The sequence below is a fragment of the Aotus nancymaae genome, unplaced genomic scaffold, assembly GCF_030222135.1.
Source record: "Aotus nancymaae isolate 86718 unplaced genomic scaffold, 86718_ANA_hifiasm-v0.15.2.pri h1tg000040l, whole genome shotgun sequence".
Taxonomy (NCBI): Eukaryota; Metazoa; Chordata; class Mammalia; order Primates; family Aotidae; genus Aotus; species Aotus nancymaae.
Window position 1 is genome coordinate 41,639,200 of NW_026988454.1, and position 11,232 is coordinate 41,650,431.

Consider the following 11,232-nt stretch of genomic DNA (forward strand, 5'->3'; position numbering starts at 1 on the left):
GAGGTGGCACTGTTAAGAGGTGATTAGGCCAGGTGGGTTCCATCCTTATGAATGAATTAATGTCATTATTGTGGGAGTGTGCTGGTTATCACAAGAGTGGGTTTTTATAAAAGTGAGTTTGGGCATTCACCCAGTTAAGAATTGCAGGTAGCGGTAGCAATGGACGCTCTGGATCGAGTTGCAAAGCCCAAAACGAAAAGAGCCAAGAGATTCCTTGAGAAGAGAGAATCGAAACTCAATGAAAATATTAAAAATGTCATGCTGATTAAAGGCGGAAATGCAAATGCAACAGTGACACAAGTACTTAAAGATGGGTATGCACTGAAAAAACCATACAGTGTACTGTATAAAAAGAAAAAAATTACAAGACCTTTTGAGGATCAGACATTACCGGAATTCTTTTCAAAGAAGTCAGATTGTTCTTTATTCATGTTTGGCTCCCATAATAAGAAGCAGCCAAATAATCTAGTCATAGGTCGTATGTATGACTACCATGTGCTGGATATGATTGAATTAGGTATTGAGAATTTTGTCTCTCTAAAAGACATTAAGAACAGTAAATGCCCTGAGGGAACAAAATCCATGTTAATATTTGCTGGTGATGATTTTGATGTAACAGAAGATTATAGAAGACTAAAAAGTCTTCTTATTGATTTCTTCAGAGGCCCCACAGTATCAAATATCCACCTAGCTGGATTAGAGTATGTTCTGCACTTCACTGCACTGAACAGGATTTACTTTCGAAGTTATAAGCTGCTGTTGAAGAAATCTGATTGCCGAACACCACGGATTGAATTGGAAGAGATGGGACCCTCATTGGATCTGGTTCTGAAGAGGACACACCTGGCATCGGATGACCTTTATAAATTATCTATGAAAATGCCAAAAGCTCTCAAGCCAAAGAAGAAGAAAAATATCTTCCATGATACTTTTGGTACAACTTATGGAAGGATTCATATGCAGAAGCAAGACCTAAGCAAACTACAAACCAGGAAAATGAAGGGATTGAAGAAGCGACCTGCAGAAAGGATAACAGAAGACCAGGAGAAAAAGTCAAAAAGAATTTTAAAAAATTGATGGAACTTAGCCAACCACTACTGTTTCATTGTGTTCTACTTGAGAATTGTCAAGTGCCAATCCATTCAGAGTTTCTTACAAGATCTTATTATATATTTTATAACATAATTTTACTACATATTATTATGAACATAATATACTAGTATTAAGTGTAAAAAAAAAAAGTGAATTTGGCCCTCTCTTGCTTACTCACTCTCACCCTTTCTTGCCCTCTCACCTTCCCCCATGGGGTGACACAGCATTTCTTGCCCTCCCACCTTCCACCAGGGGGTGATACAGCATTTCTTGCCCTCCCACCTTCCACCATGGGGTGATACAGCATGCAAGCCCTTGTCGGATACTGGCATCGTGCTCTTGGACTTCCCAGAATCCAGAACTGTGAGCCAAATAAATTTCTGTTCATTATAAATTACCCAGTCTGTGACATTCTGTTAAAGCAACACAAAACAAACCAAGACAATGTATTTGTCAAAAGTATTCTCCATAAAGGCAAGAACCGTGTTTGTTTTGCTCACTAATCTACGCTCTGGGCTTAACAGACACAGGCACCCAAGGTCTCTCTGAGATGCAGGCAATCTGTATGTTTCTCCTCATAACACAAAGAGTATTACATAAATTCTTACATTTAATTACATGAAAGAACTGGGAGAAGTCTTTAATATCTAGTTGCATCAGCTAATATGAAAACCAAAATGGTCATTATTCAAAATCACAGAAAGGTTTTCCTATGCATTAAAGACAAACAGGAAGAAGGAGGTAGAGATTACATATATTGGATTTGTAACACAATTAATTGTACAATTTTACAGTTCCAATGATTCATTAAATAATGCCATTTCTTATAAATTGTGCTTAAATATGAATATATGTGTTTACAACTAATTTTTATATTTTAAAAATCCATATACTCTTTTCAAAGAAAATATTTGCATATATATGTATGTGTATGTATATACCTGTTTTTACATTTAAAATATATCTATGCCTATAAAATAAAAATATCCAGATTATATAAGCTTAGAGTTGTAGTTTAAAAAAAATTAAATTTCTTTCATTATCTAGTGAAAGCAGTTGACTTGGCACAGTAAAAGGAACTACTTCCCTCACCCCCCCAACTTAAAGGACAAAAAAAATGATGATGGAGCCACTGAAATGGAAACTGCTCAGTCCCCAGTGACCTCACCAGCATCTGCTGCAATTACTTTCTGAAAATAAAATAACCAAATTACCGTTCAGCTTAGTGCTGTGCTAACAAAATTAATCTGAAATATAAAAATTCATCTGCTTTATATTATGTATTCAACTTCTAAAACAAAAGCTCTTCTAGCTCTAAATTGTGAAGTACATGCATCACAGGTTCATAATCAACAGTAATATATTCTCACATACACAGGAAAAATTAATGGAATCATTCATGACTTAGCTCAAATTATCCATGAAAGCGATTTAAGTCACTCCATATATTCAAAAGTAAAATCAATCAATTTTATGTGTGGTTTGATTTTTTTTTTTAATTGTTGGGTTTTTCTTGAGACAGAGTCTTGCTTTGTTGCTCAGGCTGGAGTGACATGATCATAGCTCATTGCAACCTCCAATACCTGAGCTATCTTTTCAACCTCTGCTCCTGAGTAGCTAGGGTTGTAGGCATGTGCCATCATGTCTGGATTTTTTTTTGTAGAGACAGGGTATCACTATGTCGCTTAGGTTGGTCTCAAACTCCTGGTCTCCAGCTCTCTTCTCACTTAGGCCTCTCAAAATGCTGGAATTACAGGTGTGATCCCCTGTGTCTGGCTGATCGATTATGATCCCCCCTTTTTTTTTTTTGAGATGGAGTTTCGCTAGTCACCCAGGCTGCAGTACAATGGCTCTATCTTGACTCCCTGCAACCTCTATTCTCCTGCCTCTGCCTCCTGAGTAGCTGGGATTACAGACATCCACCACCTTGCCCAGCCAATGTTTTGTATTTTTAGTAGAGACAAGGTTTCACCATGTTGGCCAAGGTGGTCTTGACCTCCTGACCTCAGGTGATCCACCTGCATTGCCCTCCCAAAGTGCTAGGAATACAGGCGTGAGCCAATTTTAATTCTATTCTGCTTTGTACAACAGATTTGTTCAGAAAATATATGTGCAAATTGTGTTTTTAAAAGACATAGAATGATTCAGAGAAGTCATTGAGTTTTAAAATTTAGCAAAGAATATCTAAAACATGAATAAATAGCCTCTAATTTAACTGCTTCCTAAGTGTAAATGATCAAAGTTTGGCCATCTAGTCTGTCAAGTATTCCATAAGTACACTAATAAATACCATATAAAATTTTTATTGTTGTAATTAATAGTCTTGTTCTCTGGTTCTTCTATATTTAAATTTACTTCATACTCTTCTTTCTCCACACCCAAACAATTCTTGTCTCACAACCGTCAAGCTACATTTATTTCAGTCTGTGATATCCCCAACTCAAAGTCATTTTTGACTATCCAAATAAAACCAGTTGCATGGTTCTAGTAGCAGAATTGTTGAGAAAAGATCCTTTTCTTGGTCTCCATCACACTCTTAGATACTAGATCTTTTCTTGCTTTGGGAAGAGAACCAGCAGGTCCCCAATCCAACTAGCTCATCTTCTCTTCTTGGGCCTAGAACACTCTACAAGCTCCATGTCGTTGACACATCTGACTTTGCTTTACTTGGTGCCAGCAAATCATGAACCAACCTGTATCTTGCTAGGTCTTCTTAAACCTCACCCACTCTCCTTTTCATTCATTACCATTTTCATTTATGTGTGAGAAGCAAAACATTAAAACAAGTAGGCAAGGCTGCTGCATGTTTTCTAGTATAATACACCACAAAAATGAGTGCAGAAAAAACCTGAAACCCTAATGCTTTTTTTAAAGCAAACTTTATTTGAAATGATAAAGAAAAAAGGAAGTGAAAATGTGTGAACAAGTGTCCCTGGCTCAAGAATCAGGTCTTCACTTTTATAATAGAAGTGCCCAAGCTGGGAGAATTTTATTTGTCAGAGCCTCCAACTCTGAATCTAGAGAGGCAATAACAGATGCACTCTAGCCACACTACAAAAGTGTCAAGTCAGGAGATTGCTGACATTTTTTGCTGGTATGTAGAGACTTCCCAAGTTTCACTGGTAGAGCAGAGCTTCTCCAGTTTGTTCCAAAGTTCCTAATACCTTTGAACTGACAATCAGAAAATACCAGTTTAGTTATTAAATATATTTTTAATCATTTTATCATTTAGGCCAGTGATTCCTACTTAGATGGAGAACTAACAGGTTCTAGAAAATTCAATTCAACATAGCGTAATGATGAATACAGCCATAATGATTAATGGTGTGGGCTGTGAGGTCAGGCATACCTGGGCTGAGACCTGGATCTGCCACTACATAGTTATGTGACCTTGGACAAGTTACATAAGATCTATAGGCTTTATCTGCAATCAGGATAACAGGACCTACTCCATAAGATAATTATGAGATTACAGGAGAACATCAGTCTCTGTTACATAGTAAATTCAGCAAATGTTAGCTATTAATCATAGTGAATGACTAGCAGGTACAGGGTACAGGGTTAGACCCTGTGAGAAAGAAAAAAATAAAAAATACCTGACAATAAGTGACAACAGACAAATAAAGCAGAGATGAGACTGTTACACAAGACAAACTGTGTTAAGGGCCCCAAGGGAAGGCATAAGAAAGCCCCCCAACACCCTCAGAGTTCAGTGGCAAGGGAGGGATCATGTAGTTGTATGTGTTGGGTGGCGGGAGATAAATAAAATAGGAACAACCTCAAGAAGACAGTGTCACAATTAAAGATGAGTTTGACAGGGTGATATGTACATTGCTATATGTAAGAAGAGCATAGAGAAGAGCAGTTCTTTGCATACAGAAGGCATAGTTCTGAGGGAGCAAAGTGTAAGACATGTACAGAAAATCAAAACAGGAGATCAAGACAGGAGGAGAGGAAGGAGCCATATTGTGTAGAATCTCAAATGCCAGAAAGAAGATGGAACACATAAGTGACACAGCTGAGCTCTTCCCAGGAATACTCATCCAGCAAGATGCATAGGAGGATATGCAATTAGCACTTGACATATGAGGGCAGAGGGGGTGAAGATTGTTTGGAATTTTCAGATGTGAATTTTTGGGGAAAAGAAAGGAAAATTTCTACAAAAATCACCAATAGATGAATTGCAAGTATAAACTATGAAGCTTCAGAGCTGGGAGGACAAAGCATTTTCTGGTTCAGAACTCAATTTTCTCTTGCTGAAGAGTCTCTGTACCAGCAACCATAAAAGGTTCCAAATACATGTATGTCTTAGTCATTTTGCACTGCTAATAACAATAACATAGACTAGGTGGCTCAAATAATAAACATTTATTTCTTGCAGTTTCAGAGGCTAGGAAGTCCCAGATCTAGATGCTGGAATGATCTGGTTCCTGGATGGACCAACTTCCTGGTTTACAGATGGCCACCTTCTTGCCGGGTCTTTCCATGGTAGTGAGAGAGTGTGCATCTTTCTTGTGTTTCTTCTAATAAGGGCACTAATCCTATCATGAGGGCTCCAGCCTCATGACTTAATTAGCTCCAAAAAGCCATCTCCAAATACCATCATATTGGAGATTTAGAGTTTCAACACAGAAATTTTGGCAGGGGATTACAACATTCTCCATAGCAACATGACAAAAGTTGTTTGAAGCCAACAGTACCAAGTTTAAGTCCAAATTCAGAAGTCATTGAGCTGAAGTCTTCCTCAGCTGTCAGCAACACCATTAAAAAGTGGGAGAGAGGAGACGGTTTAAATCACTTTTCTTTCCCTGGAATCTGTCTTGGAGTCTGGAGTATTCGACCTTTCACTGAAGGATATGACTAGAGCAGGTTTACAGACAAGTTTTAGGGGATTTATAAACTACCTGAAATTTATGCAACATTTGTATTTATATATTCATATTTTTTCTCATTATTCCTGTATTTGCCATTTGGGGAGCAAGCTTTTAGATTAAAATTTATTAGTGCTTATTTTTAAAAGTATTATTCTAAAGGCTTTATATATTTTAATTCATTAAATCCTCTCAATAACCTTCTAAGGTAGGTACTATTACTCCCATTTTGAGGAAAACTAGATCCAAAGCCCCACAGTAGTGAGTAGTTCCATAGAAAAGAAACCTGCAGGAGGTCCAAAAGCAAAAGTCTCCCAAGTTTCACCACAATAGTTCCATCTGGGGGTTTTTATACTGTTGACTTTATACTGTTCTTGAACCAGGCTTTGGAATGACCAATCAGTCTGGGATTTCAGGTTAAACAGAAACATGCTTGTGATTTTTCACTGAAATCAGTTTATAGGAACCCATTAAACTGTACTGTGGGAAAGTCTATTTACTGAAAAGGCACTTTATGCATAGCTGCCAATCAGTTAATGTGTGTTAGATGAATAATTTTCAAATAAATTCATTTTTCAATGATAAAGAAAACCCCTCACTCACAAAATGCTAACAATCAAAGAATCCTCTAAACAAATGGGTCATTTGTTAATGCTGGCCCATAATATAAAAAATAAAACTGTGATTCAGTATGTACATATTTATGAACACTTAAAACAAAATCTTCATAAACTCATATTTATTCTTACTACATACAACACATTCTGATATTTTCTATTTCAGTCCAGCCTAGTCCAGTCTAATCTATTCTGTTCTGTTCCATTAAAAAAAAAAATGCTGTTGCTCATCCGCTAAACTGATTTCATGACACCCTAATGGGTTATAACCCGCAGCTTGTAGTAATTTACACAGAATTAAGTAACTTGGTCTATTCCTTGAAAAGAAGCAAAAAGCATGAGTCTAACTATTAATGGCTAAATGTTTATAAACCCTTTTTTAATCTTTAGAAAACAGTTAATGATTTCCTGAAAACATTAGCAGATAAAACTTGACCATGGATATTTTTCCCAGTAATGAATGTCAAGCAGTTCCTAAATGTTCACTTAAGAGTTGCCTGGTCTGAACTTAATAAAAAAAAATAGAAAACATAAGCCTTAACATTATGGCTCATGTAACAGTTTAGTTAGTAATTTGTAATGCTGTCAAATAAGGCACTAGCAGCTTTTTTATAGGAAATGGTTTTGAAATATTCTCAACACGTTTAAGATTAATAAAATTGCTGAATATTGAAAAATTTGTAGTGATAAAAATTAAAATTCACAAACTATTTATATCCTACCTTAAAGAAACTGTTTTGAATATTCTGTCAGTTGATCAACAAATATTTAACACTTGTTATATGCCAACCACTATCTAATAGGTCCATAGACAGAATAATGAACGATGGTAGAGTCTCCACCTTCCAGATGTCCATTTGTGGGGAGATGACTGTAAACCCAATAAACAAGTAAGAGCTATGGAAATCATGCAAGAAAGTATCCTTGAGCAGTGCTGTGGATCAGTTCATCTTGGATGGACGGTGCTTTGAAATTGAAATTCAATAATGTTTCTGGTAAAGTCAACTGTAACATTCTCCCTCCATGCCCATATACAATTTTTTTTTAATTTATCACATTATGATGCTAACAGCATGTTCTGGTGTTTGTTTTGATTTGTTTCGTTGTTTTGAGATGTAGTGTCGCTCTGTCACCTAGGCTGGAGGGCAGTGGAGCAATCTCAGCTCATAGCAACCTCTTCCTCCAGGGTTCAAGTGATTCTCTTGTCTCAGTCTCCCATATAGCCGGGATTACAGGTGTGTGCTACCATGCCCAGCTAATTTTTATATTTTTAGTAGAAATGGGGTTTCACCACATTGGCCAGGCTGGTCTCAAATTCCTGACCTCAAGTGATCTGCTTGCTTCAGCCTCCCAAAGTGCTGCGATTACAGGCATGGGCCATGATGCTTGGCCCTAAATGCATGTTCTAATCCCTCTTTCAGACGAAGCAGACACTAATACTTAGGGCAATGTAAACTGAAGTAACATGAAGAGAAACACTGAGAGATGTAGACAGAGCAGACAAGGATTTGGGGCTTAGGCCCTCCATTTAAAGCTAAGTGATTTGGGGCAAGTTATTTCACCTGCTGAACAACAGATTCATTACCTGCATTTATATTTACTTGTAGGCTCATCATAAGAATAAAGAGAATGCTTGTGACAGTATTTCATAAAGTACTAACCACTGTTACTGTTATTAACTTCTATTAGAACCAGTAGGCATAGTGAAACTGATAGAATAAAATGACCAAATACTAAGAAGGTATAAAGCTAACATTTAGCAAGTACTTAAAACTGTTCTATTTGCTTTTCATCTATCAACACAATTAAAACTGTGCTATGACTGAGTATCTGAATCCAACAATGGTTAATAAATTTCTCCTCAAATGTCAGACATACTAAAGATGATAAATCTCTAACAGCCCTTGGCCGGCAGGAAAAAACAATCCACAGTTAACTAAAGAAAGGGCAAGGGTTCATATCACACCACTCCACCCACATGGTATAATCATTCTTGGCACTGGCATACCACAAAGAGATGGCTGCTTCCTAGGGTTCAAAGACTGCCTCTGTGGGGCTGGAGACACGGAGCACACCCCTCTGTGCTCCACCAGTGCTGCAGATCAACCACCCAGATCCATCCATGTGATGCCTGACGCTGGACTTCAGACTCTGTATTTGACCAAGAGGGCAAAGGAAGGCTTTTTGTACAAATGTATTTCTGCATTCATTTCTATCACGGCACCTACTCTTTTTCGACAAGATGCAATCTTAAGGAGTACAGTGGATCACTGTAATGCAACACCCTGACTTACACAGGTGAAGTATACAGACTGCATGTTTCCTATTGTCTTGGTTAATATTCTGACATTAACCATATTATAGATGAATAAGTTGACAAGACATGGATTATGGGATGTTGTCAAGTTATACTCAAATTATTTTTTAAAAGGTCACTTATAAGTTAGATCTTTAGAACCCATGATGCGTTTCTCCTAATTAACTTACATTGGTGAAAATTAATGTTCAGTTGTCAGGACTGCCCATAGAAATCTATGCAACCCACACTGGGAGTAGCAGCAAGTCAGGTGACCTGTGTTCTACAAGCCCCGTTTTGTCACTAAAGGGCCACATGGCCTTGGGCAGCACTGCACAGCATAAACTCTGGATGGAGAAGGGCAGACCTGAGTTCAAATCCTGATATGCCTACTTCTAGCTCAGTCAAGTTATTCAACCCCTTTGAGTATAAATTCCCAAAGGAGTCAAATTATATTTAGAGTTGAATTTTTTAAAATCAGACGTTTGGTGTGAAGATAATCTGGATCAGTTTTCACAAGACTTTTTCATATCAAGGCATGCACAAAGATCATAACACTTCTACTCATCCCTGGGGTAAGATGCTGATCATAGCTAAAGATGACCAGCCCAGGTTTCTGACAAACCCAATCCCTGCCTGGCCACTCTGAGGACCGAGGGGGTCAGTATGCTTGGCATGCCAACCTGAGATATGACAGTTTATCAAGACACACAAGTGGTGAGGATCTGATGACCAATTAATATATCTACAAGTATCCTGGGATAGAGCCAACATATCATGGACCCTTTAACCTCATAGGCTTAGGGTCCAACCGCTAAATAAAAAGCTGTTAGATTTCTCAAGGCCCTTTGACTATATAATTCCACTTCTTTATATTCCAGAACCTCACTGTGCTCATAGCAAAGTATCTTTGGAAAACGATATGATTCCAATTTGGATTGTCATAAGTGTTCCTTCTTCTCTGATCTGAACAAGAGCAGCTCGTGGGCTGAAAGTGGGGTGTCAAGATGAGAATTAGATGAAGATGTAAGTAGACACAGAAGTAAGGTCAGAAATGATTTGTTATCAAAGGAATGTGTGAGTACTTACTGTGCCAGGTACTGGTCATATGTTCCCTCAATATATGACTCTTCACAGCCTAGGCTGGAGGGCAGTGGAGCAATCTTGGTTTCATTGCTCCAATCAATCAAGAAAAGCCACCTTCATTTCATTTTACTTGAATGAGAAAGCTACAAAGTGTACTAGGCACATAAAAGAAAAGGCTATACAGTGGGTTCAAATCTCCTTCACCATGCAAAAGAGAATAAGGGGACCAGCTGTTCAGCTCTGACCCTCCTTGCTGGGTCCCATCTGAGCCTCTCTCCAGTTCTGACTGGCTGGGATGTCTCCTTCTTCAAAACCATCTTGTTAGTGGGTTACTTTTAGCCACAGTTAACAACTGAAGAAATGTAAGGTAAAAGAAGCTTAGAAAACTTGCCCGAGGTTATATGCTGGAGTGAACTGCAAAACACTAGGTATTCTGCTGGTGGGGCAGAGGTTCAAGGGTGAAGAAATGCCAGGGCAGAGGCTGGAGATGGGAGCTAAGAAATGTTCTACATTTTGCATCCTTTGCCACTAAGAATGATGACAGAGATGGTGCAAGCTCTGAAGGGGCTGGGTTAAAGGAAAGCATAGGTGGGAGCAGCAGTTCTGCTTTTCATGACAACCAGGGAATAGGGGAGGCGGGAGCCAGCAAGGGCTCCCAGTCTGTGAACACCCAGTCTGTGTCTGTGTCTACATTACTCACTGTTTACTCCCAGGGCCTCTCACACTTTATCGGAGGGGAGAAGTAAACCTCCCACAAAAGGCCATTTGGTTCAACTACAGATGTATTTTGAGTATCTTCAATTAACCCTAGATCCTGAAAAAAAAATGCTTTCAAAGAACCTTCGACCAATAGCATACAAGGACCTACTCAAAAATCACAAAAGCCAAATAATGCCAAGAAAGTGTGTAAGAAGAGAGCCCTGTGTGGCATTACTAAAGAAATACCTACTCAGGTTGAACATGATGTCTAAGCAGAAAAAAAGAAAAAAAAGAAATACCTGCATTCTAACTATAAGGGGAAGGAAGAGTCAGCAGAGGTGTAACAAAATGACACATGACAGTCACCCCAGAGGATAGTATAAATTGTACACAGTACAAATAGCACAGAAAGTATAATTTGCTTTAGTAATTCAGTTTTTCGGGCCGGGCACGGTGGCTCACGCCTGTAATCCCAGCACTTTGGGAGGCCGAGGCGGGTGGATCACGAGGTCAAGAGATCGAGACCATCCTGGTCAACATGGTGAAACTCCGTCTCTACTAAAAATACAAA

The 11,232-nt window shown here is 38.4% G+C and overlaps 2 protein-coding genes across 3 annotated transcripts in view; one reads left to right on the forward strand and one right to left on the reverse strand.

The window, feature by feature from the left end:
- NCOA7 (nuclear receptor coactivator 7) overlaps nt 1-11,232 on the reverse strand; it is a 161,422-nt gene that overhangs the window by 120,032 nt on the left and 30,158 nt on the right. The window lies entirely within an intron of this gene.
- LOC105733342 (ribosome production factor 2 homolog) lies at nt 129-1,148 on the forward strand. Its single transcript, XM_064360399.1, has one exon. The coding sequence runs from the start codon at nt 160-162 to the stop codon at nt 1,075-1,077; it is 918 nt and encodes a 305-aa protein (XP_064216469.1). The 5' UTR covers nt 129-159; the 3' UTR covers nt 1,078-1,148.